This window comes from Sarcophilus harrisii, chromosome 4 (assembly GCF_902635505.1).
Source record: "Sarcophilus harrisii chromosome 4, mSarHar1.11, whole genome shotgun sequence".
NCBI lineage: Eukaryota > Metazoa > Chordata > Mammalia > Dasyuromorphia > Dasyuridae > Sarcophilus > Sarcophilus harrisii.
The window spans coordinates 148,688,531-148,705,265 of NC_045429.1; the positions used below are offsets into that span (position 1 = coordinate 148,688,531).

General features: G+C 31.5%; 1 protein-coding gene across 12 annotated transcripts in view; it reads right to left on the reverse strand.

Annotated features, from left to right (window-relative positions):
• The window catches only part of UTRN (utrophin), a 639,104-nt gene that overhangs the window by 36,853 nt on the left and 585,516 nt on the right, over nucleotides 1–16,735 (reverse strand). For all 12 annotated transcript variants that reach the window (XM_012549387.3, XM_023503254.2, XM_023503253.2 and 9 more), the window contains one exon: nucleotides 4,319–4,455. In XM_012549387.3, the coding sequence (XP_012404841.1) occupies nucleotides 4,319–4,455 (137 nt within the window). The remainder of the gene's footprint in view (nucleotides 1–4,318; nucleotides 4,456–16,735) is intronic.

The window sequence follows — 16,735 nt, forward strand, 5'->3', positions numbered from 1 at the left end:
TGTAGTCATTGGGTATACTGTTTTCTTGACTCTGATTACCATTGGTGTTTTTTTCTCTTATAACTGCACATAAAACAAATCATTCCTCTTCTCAAAATGAAAATAACCATCAAGAATGAATGTCTAGAAAGGAATTCATGTACTACATGCAACAGTTCACTGGCCACAGTGATATTGGAGGACAAAGTATGTGTTTATTATTAAAGATATTTAGGGAAATAAATCGTACTTTCTCAGGAGTCAGTAAATGTCTTTCTAAAGTAAATAAGATTTCTTATGTACCCTTTATAACCTTTGGAATTCAATTTCTCTTAATCTAACTTTGGGGAAAATGGAAAACAACTGAACAACATTCTCTAATTACGTTTAGCTTAACTATTTTCATTTATTTAGAAAGACAAAGTCTGCCTAAACAGCTATAAAATTCAATAAATAAATATTAGCATAGATTTCCCTTTTTTTTTTATTTTGGCAACTGTTCTTTTGTTCTTTTACCAAAAAAAAAAAAAAAAAAAATCTCAGTAACCATCTACACAATTCATCTATAATTAGTGGCTACTAAATGCTAGGTTGTCACATGGTACAAATATAAAAAGGCCCAATAAGGCCTATTAGAATGACTACTATATAAATAACTATAAAACAAGTTACCAATGCACCAACCCCCTACTGCTCCCCAGTCACTGCACCTTAAAAAGAGTAAAACAAATACCCACCCACATAAATGGTTATTCACTCTATGAGAGTAAAAATGCAGCTGCAGCTGCTAGACCTTATGAACTTTAGCAATATGATTTATATTAGAACATTGGGGTTTATTCTAGGTACTAAAATATACTGGCTAGCTGTAGTTGGTACTCATATCTTTTGTTTCTAATTAGGTTTTGCAGAACACAGTCTAGCTTCATTTTTTTTTTTTTTTGGGGGGGGGGGAGTATAAAATGTCAGCAAGTCAATGTGCAAAGTGTTGTGAGATATATTCACCATCATTCAAAAGAAATCACAAAACATATTACTGAGAATAGCAAAGATGCTCTTTGCCACTTCTTCAGTAATCTCTGGAATAGCAAGTTAATAAGGAATGATATAACTAATAACAATATTAAATTTGACAGAAAGAAAGCAAATGATGATACAATGTCCAAAATGATCAAATCCATCATAACAAATCATGTAAAATATATTGGTTTGTTGGCATTCAGGCACAAATGTTAACAACTTGTTCCAATTAACAATGCAACTAGGTCAGACCCTTTAAATGTCAGCTTTCTGGGATAATACTTCACGGGATCATAGATTTGGAATAAAAAGGAATCTCATAGGTCGTGTGATCTGACCTCTTCATCTTATAGATGAGGAAACTAAGATCCTGAGTTATTTCATGACTTTCAGAAGGCCTCTGGGTAGTAAAAGAGGCAAATTTGAAACAAGATCCTCTGACTCTCAGGCCAATAGTGTTTTTATTATTTAAAAAGACAAATGAGATATGATATTAACTGAGGAAAATAACCACATACACATAACATAGAGAGAATGATACATGAGACATTACTTATAGAAATCAGGCACAAATATAGCTATACAGATGTCTAAAAATGTAAAGAACAACAATAACGTGATAGTAGTCCCTTTTTTTGCTTGTGATTAAAATAAAAAAACAATTTTCTTGCTTGAATAACTTTTAATTGTGGGCAAACTCTTAATTCTCTGAAATGGGGTCACTAAAAACAAGGCAACAAGGTAGTGTGGCAGTGGGCTATGCAGATTAGCATCTACGCTAACATCAATCAACATTAATATGGTGAGCCTCCACAAGCAGAGGGACTACCAGATTGCCTAAAGAGAGGCAAATTGGCCTCATAGATAACAGAGGGAGAAGATTCAGACCCATAAGTGGATAAGGCAAGATAGAGAGATTCAGTATTAAAAACAATTTTAAAAAAAAAAGCCATATATATAAAATGATCAAGAAGCCATATTTCTTATTTAGACAGTTCTATTTCATTTAAGGTTGGAGTTCTTAACCCAAAACCTGTGAACTTGTGTATTTGGGTTTATTTTTATTTGTTTTGGTTAATCCTTTGTATTTTATTCTTTGCATTTAAGAACAATGTTCTGAGAAGTGTCCATAAGTCTCTGACTGCCAAAGGGGTTCATGATACCAAAAAAAAAAAAAAAAAAAAAGTTAAGGACCTCTGATTTAAGGCTGTTTTCAACTATGGGTATTGGTAAGTATACAGATACTTATATGTTTTAAAAAACATAGGAAAATGACAATTTACATCATGAAAGTAGTTCTCTAGCTGTCAGAAAGGGAAATAAAATAATAACTAAGATTTAAAGAGCAATTCAAGGATTTGCAAAGTACTTTAAATACCACATCTCACATTTGATCCTCCTAATAATCCTATAAGATAGGCACTACAAACATTATTGTCCCTATTTTACAGATGAGGAAGCTAAGGATGAGGGAATTTTAATGAGCTGCAGAGTGACCTCATACAGCCATGGACAAGAGATTAACTTTAATATCATCACCCTTAGAGGCAGCTAAATAGTACAGTGAATAAAATGCTGGGTTTGGAGTCAGGAAGCCCAAAATTCAAATCTGATTCAGATACTTACACTGTGAATTTGGTAAGTCACTTAACTTGGCAAATTGCAAAAAGGGGCTAACAATACCTATCTCACAGGGATATTGTAAGGGATATTGTAAGGATCAAATGGGATAACATGTATAAACCACTTAGCACAGTGCCTGGGACATAATGGGTGCTTAATAAATCCTTTCGTTTTCTGATTTTAAAGCCAATACTCTGTCTATTGACAGTAGCTCTTAAAATTTTTTGTCATTGTTACCTAAAGTGAAATAAATTCATCACTTAGAAAAGCCTCTTGTTCATTATTAATCAGAGAAATGCAAATTAAGACAACTCTGAGATAACTGTATGGACATGTATACACATATTGCATTTAACATATTTAACATGTATTGGTCTACCTGCCATCTGGGGGAAGGGGTGGGGGAAAGGAGAGGAAAAGTTGGAACAGAAGGTTTTGCAAAGGTCAATGCTAAAAAATTAACCATGCACATATCTTGTAAATAAAAAGCTATAATAAAGAAAATTATCTCATTTCTCTCTAAAAAAAAAAAAAAAAAAAAAGAAAGAAAGAAAAGAAAAGCCACTTGTGTCTACAGTCTATATGTGATGCATACATAAATAAATCAGATAAAATTGTTCTATGATTCTACTTGAAGTGAAATGATAGAACACTTGGCTTCTTTTTTTTTTTTTTCCATGTGATGCATCCTAGTTGAAACATAAAAATTGCAGAAAAACTATGCCAGTCATTTGACAGAATTTTTTTCATTCTCTTACCATTACTGTTTCTTTCTACCCCATTATGAACTCTGATGATTACTCTTAACAATAAAGAATATTTCCCAAATATTCAAAGCACAAGTATAGATGCCTATGTAGGTAAGAGATTCACCATGATTTTTGTCTAAGAATTATTCATTCTATTTTCTATAGGATGAGTTAACATCTTATTTCCTTTAGTTCTCTAATAAAATTTTGGGGAACATAATTTAAACATAGGTATTTCTTAAAATTCAAACTGTGGTTATTTATTCTTCAAATCATCTTTTGCATTTCTATTCTATAAAAAGTTTTTGTCCTTTAGAATATTAACTTGAAGCAGTATTTCTTTAGGTTATAATAATCCAAAATAATTTTACTATTTTAAGAATGATTCCTTTGCAGTCCCCAATTATAATCTTTGGGAAAAGAATTAATTCTGTCTTTTAGTCTATTTCACACAATGTTCCATTTCTTGATTCTTTCAGTTGTTACAGGTTAAAGAAGAGCAAAAATTTTAGAGACAACTGAAATTTTGTGTCCTTTAGTAAGTTTTATAATTGAGATCATAAAAAGTTTATAGTTAATAAGATGCAAGACATACTAACAGCAGCTATAAAAACATCAATATAAATGGAAAAACCTATGAAAATGGATGATTTAAAGTCCAAATTCACTTATAATCAAAAGAACAGAAGACCAATCAGGAAAAGATGGAAAAATAAACATAAATTTTATGAGTCTGAGTCAAACATACCAGACTAAAGTAAATGGTAAAGAGAAAACAAAACACCCCAAGTTTTTTTTTTTTTTTTTAACAAATAATGATTATATAAAATTTACTGAAGAAATATTTCTCATTAAAATTCTTTGTACTTCTTTTTTTTAAATCCTTACTGTAAAGAAAAACACTAAGTAAATATTTGTCAAGGTTCTGGAAAAAAATGGAAACTTACTTTTCTAAGTTGTCACCTTCAAGAACTGTCTGCACAGGCAGGTAGCCAAGCCGGGGATGTTTAGCAAAGTACTTCTTTGACCTGAACTTATTTTTTAAGACTCTTGTGAAGTCTCGTACATCTTCTCCAGAAGTGGTCTATGAAGGTAAGTAAATTAAACATCTCTAATTAGAATTATAAAATACAATTATTTACAGTAAAAGCAGAATGAAGGGAGAAGAGAAGGGGATGTTTTTGAGGGCATATCAGTTCAGCAATTATGTTAAGTTCCAAAAGCATAAAGCTAGAAGGTCTCAGAGACTATCGCATATACTAGAGTCAATTGATAAGTTTCTTCTATCTGATCAGAAATAAATGATCAACTGGAATCAGTTCCTTAAAGCTCAGGAAACAGATCAAGAAACACCAAAAACTGGTGGGTTTTACAAATGATTGTTGCTGATCCTCGACACATTTTAAAAAAATATTATTAAAACTTGGCAATGCCCGTTTCTATTTGACAAGCTGAATCATAGGTCCTCTGCTAATTCATTAGCTAAAACATGTATGCAACATTAGATAATATAATAATGATAACACTAATGAATAAAACATTAATAACAATATAATAATAATTATAACATTTATCAGAGAGAACTTGACTAAGGCACTCAAAAAGCCAGTGATAGAGCCTCTACTAGAAAACATCTCCTGATTCCTTGTCCTGTATCTTTCTGATTCCATTCAGCATATTAAGCACTTTAATGTGTAATATAATTGAGCCAGATAATCGCTAAGTGGAAAGGAGAGACCCATTTATGTGCAAATATAAAACAGTCTTGCCTTTAAATTACCTTCATTCAGAAAGATGGATCAGATAAAAACACACACAAACACACACAACTATGTTGTAAGAGTTATAATATTACACTGGAGACTTCAAATTGAGTAGTTAAGATTTGAAAAAGTAATCATTTATAGGTAAGAAGATGAGGGAAGGCTTCATGGAACATGCAGACCTTTAAGTAAGGAAGGGATTTCAATAAGCAAAGATACAGAGTGATACTACTACAGATTTGGAAGACAACATATGTAAAGTCAAAGAGTAGACAAAGGGTGAGAAAACATCTAGGAATGGTGAATCTTCTAGTTTGGCTAGATTTCAATATGCATCAAGGAGAATATATGATTAAGCTAGAAATATAAACTGGATTCAGATTGTGGATGGCTCTAAATATCCAGCTACATACACAGTCTCTATTTTAGTTAGCAAGAGGAACCACTGAACATTTTGAGCTGAGGTATGATGTGGTTTGACCTATATATAAGGAAAATTTTTGTAATAATAGTGCAAAGACTAATAGGAAAGGGAAGAAAACGGAGAATAAGGAGATTAATTATGCAGCTATTCCCAAAGTCAAAGAAGGAATAATGAGAAACTGAACTGGGATGGTAGAGGAAGAAAGGACACTATGCAGATACATTTGACAGGACTTGGAAACTGATTCGATTTTGAAGGCAAATGAGAGGCAATAATTTGATTCTGTTATGCCACAATTCTCTTTTATTTCCCTGACTCAGTTTCCCTAATTGTTCTGCTTTTAATTGTCTGCTCAGTCCTGTGAAATCACACCCTCACTCTTAATCAGAATATTTTATAAGTATAAAAGATCTTATGTTTTAGAATATCAAAATACCTTTCCCCATCCCAAGCTATCAAAATATCAGATACTGTCTTATCAAGGTGCCTCTCCCCATGTCTGGGGTACCTCCCCCTATTATGTCATCCCCCACTCTGGAGGATCATCCCACTCTGTTAGAGTCCCATTCCTGCTCTCAGCACCCTGACTCTGCCCCTGCCTCAGTTTACCCCCTGCGTCTGAGCCATGTGAAAACTCACATTGTTTGCTGGATTCTTGGAGATGATAGTCTCATTCAGCCCTGGGACCAAGCCATGGATCCATTTGGTCCCAGTGTATCTCTCCCATTTAATAAATTATTAAATTCTCTCTAATCTCTAGCTTGCCTCAGTTTTTCCAGCATTATATTCTTGCCTCTCATTTATCTACATTAAAGCATAGAAATAGGATATTTATAAGTTAGAAAAGAAGACGATGGTTTTAGTTTAAACATGAGTCTGAGGAGTTGTTAGCACTTTCAGTGAAGGATATATAATACAGTTGTTTGGAAATATAAAGCTACCATTTATGGGAAGTATTAAGGTTAGGATACTGATTTAGGAGTCATTTTCTAGAAGTAATAACTGAAGTTAAGGGAATGGATGAGTTTACAATTGAGCAACCGAGATAATATACAAAGAAGAGCAAGGAAACGCAAAGATACCTAATGTAAAAAGAGGCAAATTTGACCGCTGGTATATCCTGAGATATAGTGGAATGATAACATGACTGGAATATAGCTCTATGTTATTCAAAATCAACAGCTAAAAATAAAATAGGCACTGGTTGTTGAGGAAATATTCATGGATAGAAATCTAGAAAGCAGAGAAGAGGGTGAATACTTAAGACATAAATCAATGGAGGCAGAATAGGAGGCAATTTTGCTATGGAAGAATGACACAAATGACGATCAGGAAAAAAAAAAAAGGAATTAGATGAAGAATTAGCAGATCATAATAAACAAATAGCATGAACTAATAGAGAATGTTATACTTCAATAGAGACAGCTCATTTTATACAAATTTGTATTTCTCAAATTCAACTTTTTTTTTTTCTTCCTGAGGCAATTGGGGTTATGATTTGCCCACAGTCACCAGAAGTGTTAAGTGTCTGAGATCAGATATGAACTCAGGTCCTCCTGACTTCAGGGCTGGTGCTCTATACTCTGCATCACCCAGCTGCCCCGTCAAATTTAACTTTTAAAGAATTCTGAAAGAAATTTGTCTTCCAAAAAATTTGACAAATATGAAACATTCCAAAAAGTGGATAACAAGATTGTAAAATCAGCACAAGAATTGGAGCAAAATTTGATTGATAATGATGTAGAGGAGTTGACTGAGTCTCAAGAAGAACTGTCAAATGAGGACCTGATTGAACTACTAGGTGCAAAGATTGCAGAAGAAGAAAAGGAAACTTTGGAATCTAGGTTGAATGAAAAAGGTTCACAATAAAACAATTGCCAAAAGTATTTCACCATTTGAGTGAATTTTTTTCTTCTATGGAAAAGATGGATCCAATTTCTTCCAAGAATTTAAAAGTTCAAAGACTAGTTGAGGATAAAATTGCTTATCATCAGATAGATGAGGAAAAAAAAATCATTATCCATTATCCATTATCTCTCAATAGCTTCATTCAAAAAAGTTGTGCAGCCAGTTAGCAGTGATAAAGGATAGGTGCAATGGGTGGGAAAGAGGCAACAAATATTGTACACCTATGTTAACTTTATTATATGCTACTGTGACTATATCATTAACTTTTATTTTCACTTCATAATTCTGTTTATTATTATATTACAGCATTTAATATGCCTGCATTTTAGTACCTTTTATGACTTGTGTAAATGTATTATTATTTTGTGTATGCCTTTGTTATATAGGCTAAGTGAAATGAGTAGCTAAGGGCAAATTCATATTATATAAAAGTAGCTTTAAGTAGGGCTTTGTGGAATGGACCATACATATAAAGCAAGAACTGTCTATATGTGGACATCTATTGGAACTCTGTCAAAAGTAGAACAGTTAACAATTGGTCTTAAAAATAATTTTACCTTTCAAAAAGCAGAAGAAATAAAGAGGAGAAATTTTTTTATACAGCTGAATCTCACTAGTAGAATTGCTAGTAGCTAAACGGGGAGGGAAGGGAATAATGTTTACCTTGGAAGGGATTGACCAATCCCTCTTAAGAGTTTTGATGGAAGGGTAGAAAGCCAGCCATAGAATGATATCCACAGTGGAATTGGTAAGAAGAGAGTTCAAAGAAATCAGAAGAAAGCAAGCTAATCTATGCCCTTTAAGATAGTTATGACTTCAGGAAAAGGGAGGTGGCTGTTCTGTTGTGCTCTTCTGTGATCAGACCATCTGTAGACAGTCCTATTCAGTTATGGGCAATTCAGGAAAAACAATGATAAGATGACAAATTTCTTAAGTAAAGCAAACACAATGGTGAATTTGTGCCAAATAAAAACCACTTGAAGGAAATGGGGAAAGTTAAGCTAGAAAAAAAAAAAAAAAAAAAAAAAAAAAAAAAAAGACAAGTGGGCATATGATAGCTATCTCCAAATATCTGAAGGGCTTTTATGTGCAAGAAGGATAAGACTTGTTCTGTTTAGCCACAAAAGACAGACCTAAGAGCAATGGATAGAAGCTTCAAAGAGGTAAATTTTGGGATCTTTAAAAAACAACAACAAAGAAACAAGTTTCTTAATAATAAGAGTTACTTAAAAGTGGAATAAGCTATCCCAAGAAGTGATGGTTTTCTCCATACTGGAGATTTTCAAGCAAAGGCTGGATCACTGTTTGTTGATTATACTGTAACTGGCATTCTTTGTCAGGTATAGGTGAGATTCAAAGCAGCAGAGAAGAGTTTAGGCCCCAGGGAAAAAAGAAGGCTATGATGAATTTGATAACAATCTTTACAAAACCCCCCCAAATATATCCTGCCTATTATAAAATGAAATATAGCATGGGGAAAATTTTATTCATAAAAAACATATAAAAATTTTGAGACCATATGAAAAACCAAAATCATATCACATTTTAATTCATATCTCAGTAAATACTCACAAAATGCAACCTTCCAAATCACAGCTTTTTAAATTGTAACACTCATGGAATGAAACATATCTAAAATTAATTGCAGAATTCAAGTGTCTTTGATTTTTTTCACTAGAATGTTAAACTTCTAAAAAGTTGTTAACTTTTGGCACAAAAACTTAATGACCTTAAAACTAAAAGAAAATATAGTTTATATATAATATATATTATATACATATGTAATAATATAATATGCACTATGTATATATTTTGTAAACTGATATTATTAAAATTTTTAAATGTTCTTTTATCAAAACAAATTCAAAATTATAATATGCAACTTTATTCACAAAAATTACATTTAAAAATAATTTATTCAAGTAAAGTCTTTGCTTAAGAGAAAACTACACTTATATTGTCAAAGTACTGAACTGAATGTTTATATATAGTAAGAATGTTCAGAAAATCTTCTGTGGGGACATCTGTAAGATTATATATACACAGTGTAAGAATTTCTTTTTTTTCTTACTAATGTAATTAGTACTTCTTTGATTAACGTCTATATTAATCAATATTAGAATTTTACATAGAATTATTTTTCTTTTGAAATACATTTACAAGAATATAAGCCATTCTCCAATTAATAAATGGTCAAAAAATATAAACATAATTTTCAGATGAAGAAACTAAAGCCATTTCTAGTCCTATGGAAAAAAAAACTCTCTATCACTACTGATTAGAGAAATGCAAACTGAGACAACTCTAAAGTACCACTACACACCTCTCAGATTGGCTAAAATGACAGGAAAAGATGATAAATGTTGTAAAGGATATGAGAAAAACTGGATACTAATACATTGTGGGTAGAATTGTGAACTGATTCAACAATTCTGGAAAGCAATTTGGAACTATGTCTAAAGGGCTATCAAACTGTGTATACCCTTTGACCCAGCAAAAAAAAATTTTTTTTACAAAATACTGGACTTGTATCCCAGAGAGATCATAAAGAAGGGGAAGGGACCCACATGACCCATATGTGCAAAAACGTTTGTGGCAGGTCTCTTTGTAGTAGCAAGAAACTAGAAACTGAGTGGATGCCCCTCAACAGGAATGGCTGAATAAGTTATGGTATATGAATGTTATGGAATATTATTGTTCTGTAAGAAATGATCAGCAGGATGATTTCAGAGAGACCTAGAGAGACTTACAGGAACTGATGCCAAGTGAAATGAATAGAACCAAGACAACATTGTGCACAGCAACAAGATTAACTGTGATAGACTTGGTTCTTTCAACAATGAAGTGATTCAAGGCAATTCCAATAGATTTGATAGAAAGAGTCATAACATAGTATTTTCACCTTTTTTGTTATTGTTGTTTGTTTGCTTATTTTTTTTCCTCTCATTTCTTTTCCTTTTTGATATGATTTTTATTGTGTAGCATGATAAATGTGGAAAAATGTTAAGAAGAATTATACATATTTAACCTACCAATTACTCGCTGTCTAGGGAAGGAGGAGGGGAGAGGAAAGGAAGAAAAATGTGGAACCTGAGGTTTTGCAAAGATGAATGTTGAAAACTATCTTTGCATGCATTTGGAAAATAAAAACTATCATATATTTTAAAAAAAGAGAAAGAAATACATCAGTTTTATAATGGGTATAAAAAATAGAGAAATATCACCTCTGGGAAAGAAAAAAAAAAGCAGGCCTTAGGCTGAAGTAATTTGTATTGACTTTCTCCCTCTTGTTGAATCTACTTAGATTAGATAGTCTGCTAATGCTCCTTCCAACTCTGAAATTCTGTGATTTTATGATTTCTGTGAGATAACATAGAGGAACATTCACATTTGGAAGACTTTAAGAGTAACTGGATCCAGAATAAGAGACAGGGAAAAAGAGAAAGCTATCTGATAAATACAAAGAAAAGCAAAAGAGTGTGTAATGTAACAGACACCAAGAAGAACATCTTCAAAAGGAAAGGATTGGAATAAAATGCCACAGACACAGAAAATGAATCACAGGAAGAGTCTATACTCAATTTTTAAGCTAAAATAAGCAAGTTATTTACTTTAAAAAAAACCTAATATACCCCCAAAAACCTATCTAAAGTAATATAAAATCAGAATCAGGGGAATTTTTTTCTTTCTTTGTAAATTGAGTCTTAGTTACTAACAGAAAACATTAATTAGAAATTATATTCAACACCATCAAAACTTATACTTCCTTAAAATTTTATGTCAGAATGTCACACTGTGGCATGGTGATACCTATGGGTTCTCCAAGCCAACAAAACAAATCTTAATTCTAGGAGGCTAAAAAAATTCAGCACCAGCTGCTTTCTGGGGAGCCACTTTGTTGTTTAGATCTAGTTTCTTTGGGCACTACTAAGGCATATGGGCTAAGGAAGGCTCAGGGGTTACATATATTGAGACTGGTAGAAGGACCAAAACTCAAAGTCCTGGAGCTTTCCATATTCGAAAAGGACAATGCCATATGCACAGGCACACATTCTGTGAGTAGTCTCAAAACCATCTTTAGGTCAGCATTAAAGTAGGTGCTTAATTAACTATAAAAATGTTTAACTTTTGTTTCTTTCTAAAGAAGGCTTCTAAGGGTCAGCAGAAGAAAAAGGTAGTCCCTGCCCTCAAGGAATCCCCAATCTAAAGAAGGAAATAAGCAAATAAATGTGTGCAAACAAACTATATACAGGATAAATTGAAAATAATTAACAGAAGAAAAGCTTTAGAATTAAGTGGAAATGAGAAAAGTTTCCTATAGAAGACAAGATTTTAGTTGAGAATTGAAGGAATTTTAAAATGGGAGATATTTAAGTGACTGGACATTTTAAAATTTCGGCTCATCTAACCAAGAGGTTACTCACTTATTATATAATTATTGCAAAGATTTCCCCATTTCTATATGAATACATAAGTTTAAGTAAATTTACCCTCTATATGAGTAATATCTTCGTTTTTAATTGCATTTTATGCATAATATGACTAATAAAATAACTATTTGAAACTATTATTTATGTCAAAGGAGCTTTTCATTATTGTGCATTTTCTTAATAAACGTAGATTCTACAACTACAAATAAAAAAATCCATTATTCTCATATTCTAAAACATTAGTAACTACTGCCTTAGCTCTTATCTCTATGTATGATACCATCATAATTTGTCATTCAGGAAGATATAATTTATGTATTTTGTTCAAAAGAACACCTTTGCTTTTTGTCCATTATTTAAAAGCATGTAATTTATATATAATACATGTTGTAAATAATAAATTTCCTTTAAAGTTTCAAAAGATGTGTAAATTCACAAAATGTCCAATTTGGAAAATTTCAGAGCATTTTTATTGTATAACCTTGACATATTGGAGGACATTTAATCACACATTTTAATCACTAACCTCTTGGTTATTTTCCTTTCAATGGAGAAGCCACTGTCCAAGTTACTAATTCCTAGAATAAATAATCTACTAGCAATATCACTCAGTTTATAAAGAGATGTGAAAAGTAATTCAACCGGCAAAAACTAGAGATAACATTTACATTGGCAGCATATAATTAATTCCACTGGAATACAACCATATTCTAGCAGAAGGAAACATAAGATAGCTATGGTGAAGCTTTTTTTTAAAAATCAAAAAACATAAAAATTTCTAAATTTCTGTATTTATAAAATCTGCAAATTGGTTTAGCTTGATCTTTAGAGATAAGAATGGCCTACCTCTTCTCTACTACCTTGTTCAGTGTATAATATTAAACATCTTCTGGCAAAAGACTAACAAGTTTTGAAATAAAAAACTGCAAAAATCAAATTGTATTTTAAACTATGATAAAGATTACTTACAACTTGAACAATCATTGTTAATACATAGGTTTCAGCATATTAGAAAGAAAAAGGGACAAGGGTTTCACAGATTTTATTCTGCCCCAGATAATTGTTATAATTCAATCATTTATTTCAGTGGTGTCTCAGTTTTTGTGACTCCATTTGAGGCTTTTCTTGGCAGCTCATTTTCCAGATAAGGAAATAGGTAATCACTCAAAATAATTTTAAAAGGTGAAATTTTGTCATAGAACCAAACAACTCAACTTCTCATTCTTGGACTGTAAAAGTAAAATGATTTTTAATCTTCCAAACAGCTTCTCTGGGGTGCCATATTCTTCGTACCTTATCTAATTCGGTCAGTGATACTACAGAAAGAAGAAAATACTAAATAATCTCTATTTAGGCATAATTTTTTTCAAAAGAATTTGAAGTTTTTATGTTAAAATATGAATATGACAGAGAAATAAGAAACTCTTCTTAATGTTGAAACACATCCAAAAAACTAAAAGGGGAAAAACAAGGTAATAAACTATAAAACAGCCAATTGGGCCTGTGAAAGTATCACCATTCTCATCTGAAATGTGTCCCAAAATGAAAAAAAATGTCAAAAACCACTCTATTAACAGGGCTCATTTAATAAATAAAGGTCTCAAGATGTGTGCATACTTCTAACTGAGGACCTTAAATATTGTACTTCCCTTTCAAGCTACTTATAATTAAAAGTTTGTAAAAACAATTTCAAAATTTCATTACTGGTTCTAACATGATGAAGAGTTTAAAGAACAGTTCCATGGATAAGAAGAATTCAGTCAAAAATCTCAAAACCTTACTTACTGGAAAAATGCAAAACAGAAAGGCCAATATCAGCAGATTTTGGCAAGTGGAGCAAGTTGAGTAATAAGTCATCTAACATAAAATAGATCTGATACACATGATACCTCAAAGGTCTAATATGGCATCTTAAAATACACTAAATTTATTGAGAGAACAGTATAAGGCCAGCAACAACTGAAAAACTGCCTCAGTGCATTGAGGTCAAAGAAAATAGCAATGATGCTGCATTTTTAGCACCCTGGCAGTCATCCAATGTCTCATCAGGAGAATCACAACTGCCAGCAAGAAACTACACTAATTCAATTTGGGGCTCTCAAAAAAAAAAAAAAAAAACCCAAAAACACGAATAAGCACTTTCTTTGGGTCCATTTCCATAGCAACAGAAATACAGTGATACTTGTTTCAAGGGTGGAGAACTGTTTGTTGCTACCATCTTATAACTACAAATACAAAGTCTCATCAAAAAGGCAGCTCAAAAATTTGTTGTTGTTGTTTTTTTCCTTTTTAAAATGCACCTTTTGGTAGATTACAGAATTAAACTTAAGAGGTAGCAGAACTGTATCTGATCATTACAAGTGTAATTTTGTTCAAGAAATGTAATTTCTGTTATCCACAATTTGTAAAGTGGGGATTATCAAACTTGTACTCTTTAAATCAGTTACACATTTTTTCTTTCAGTGCTCCTAAAAGCTCCCCAAAATATGAATTTAGGATTTCTTCTTTTCTATTTTACTAATGAATATTAAGAATATTTAAATAAATCATTGTCCTTGAACAAACTTGCTATTTCAAGTACCTCCCCTCAAAGACTTGTTGCGACTCTCCAATAAGATAATGTGTGCAAAGTCATATACAAAATGTCACCTATCACTGTTATAATTATTATTAATGTTCCAAATTCAAAATCTTTTCAAGAATGAGTCTATTATATACACTGACTTAATTAAATGCTTTTTATACTTAAAAGGATTCTGTCTACGCTCAAATTTTACCAAGAAATGATTCAGTTATAGCTAAAGATCTGGGAGCAAAGCTTTTCAAGATACACACCTTCAATCAATTGAAGGAGACAAGGGTGGTAGAAGACTTCAGAAAAGTTTCATATCAATATTAATATGTTTATTTATTAATTAATAATTAATAATATTAATATTGACAAATATCTATAAATATTTTTGGAAAGTTTTAAAAGAAGATAAATTAAATACTAAAAGAAGAATTATAAACTGAAACATAATTGATGACAGAATAAGAAGTGAGAAAAAAAATGGAAAAAAATGGCAAGATAGAACACAAAAATGCAGAGGGAACAAAAAGCATGAGAGCATAACCAATAGATATTAAAACTGGGAAAAGATCTATGAAAAGAATTGATGAGCTTTTGATAAGTTGACAGACCTTCACAGAAAACCAGATATAAGCACATTTTAAATGCACATACTTAAAAATTGAATAATGGTAAATGATGCTATGTATCACACAAAAAGATCAAGTGTTGACTCTGCTTCCATTATGCAAAGAGGAGAACAAATAAAATGATCAGTTTTTAAAAGTCCCACTGTGAATTACTGATGTAATAAAGAGAGAATAGATATAACATAACCTGACAAATAGGTGAATAAGACAAGACTAATTATCTTGGAAGAAGGAAGAGACAGAACATATGAATGAGTATTTCCTAATCACAAAGCACTTATAGGTAAGGGTCACAAACAAAAGGATGGATATTTTAAAAAGAAGTCCTAAGATGGCTCATATAAATTGATCAGGAGAGAGACAGCGAAAAAGATTATACTAGTCAAAACAAAATCAATTGATTAAGACCTGACCTCCAGGTGGGTGGTGGTGGAATAAGTCTATGATTAAGAATGAAGATTTTGAAAATTGCTTCAAGTAAAACAAACTCCAGGTAATGAGTCAATTAAAAATATAAAATGATAAAAGTCAACAATAACAGAAGAAAAAGATTGTGGATGGTATCAAAATATGGGGAAATAACTGGGATCAGATTGCTTTGCAATACAAGATTCAGACATTTAGTATCACTTTATTTACAAAAATATAACAGGATGTCAGAGAGTAAAAAAAAAAATTATAACCTCCTATGTTAATGGACTGATTTTTATCATAAAACAGAAGACTATAGTATTTTAATTGTTTAATTACATTGTTTAAATTAAAAAAAAAAAATCAAACTCAACAATGACAACCAAACCAAAAAAATTAAAAACATATAATTAAAGTAAGAGACCAGAATAAAAAGTATTGTGATTCTTAGCAACTCCTTAAACAGAAGTTTCACTTATGGTTTTGGATAAGATACCTATAAATATATCTATTCCTTAGACATTCACAGTAGGAAGTTATACAATATAAAATGAAACAATATAAATATTAAATATATGTGTGCTTAATGACATAACAAATACTAAAGGTAATAATTTTTGTGATTTAAAAATTTTTTAAACTGCTCATTTAGACAGTGATATATTTAAGAAAAAGATACATATGAAAAGGCAGACTATACATAAATGCATACACCCCTATCATCATCAACTCCATCTGTTCACTGTTCTTTTCCCTATTCTTGCAAGATCTAACCCCTATCTCATAAAATCCTCCTTTTCTTTCAAGACAAAGCTCAAGCACCACCTTCTGCATGGAGCATGTCTATAGATGTTACATATTGAATATTTTTCAATTAACCAGTCAGCTATACTGATTTTTTTCCCCTCTAAAAATACTTTGTCATATAGAATGATTCCTTAGGAGTATGGAGAGGGTTATTTAAGATAACAATAATTACATAAGAAACAAAAAAATGTCAATAAAATCAATAAAACAGTTTTAAAAGAAATTAAAAGTCAGAGAGGGAGATATAACATAGAGAAAGTGGTAATAAGGAATAACAAAATGCAAAATACATGTATATATTTATATATTGTTACTCCTTTAAACAGTGATGGATTTGAAGGGCAGCTAGTCTTATTGACTAGTCACAGTATCAGCCATGTTCCCCAGTGATCTCTGAAAAAACAACATGCTCTCCAAGGA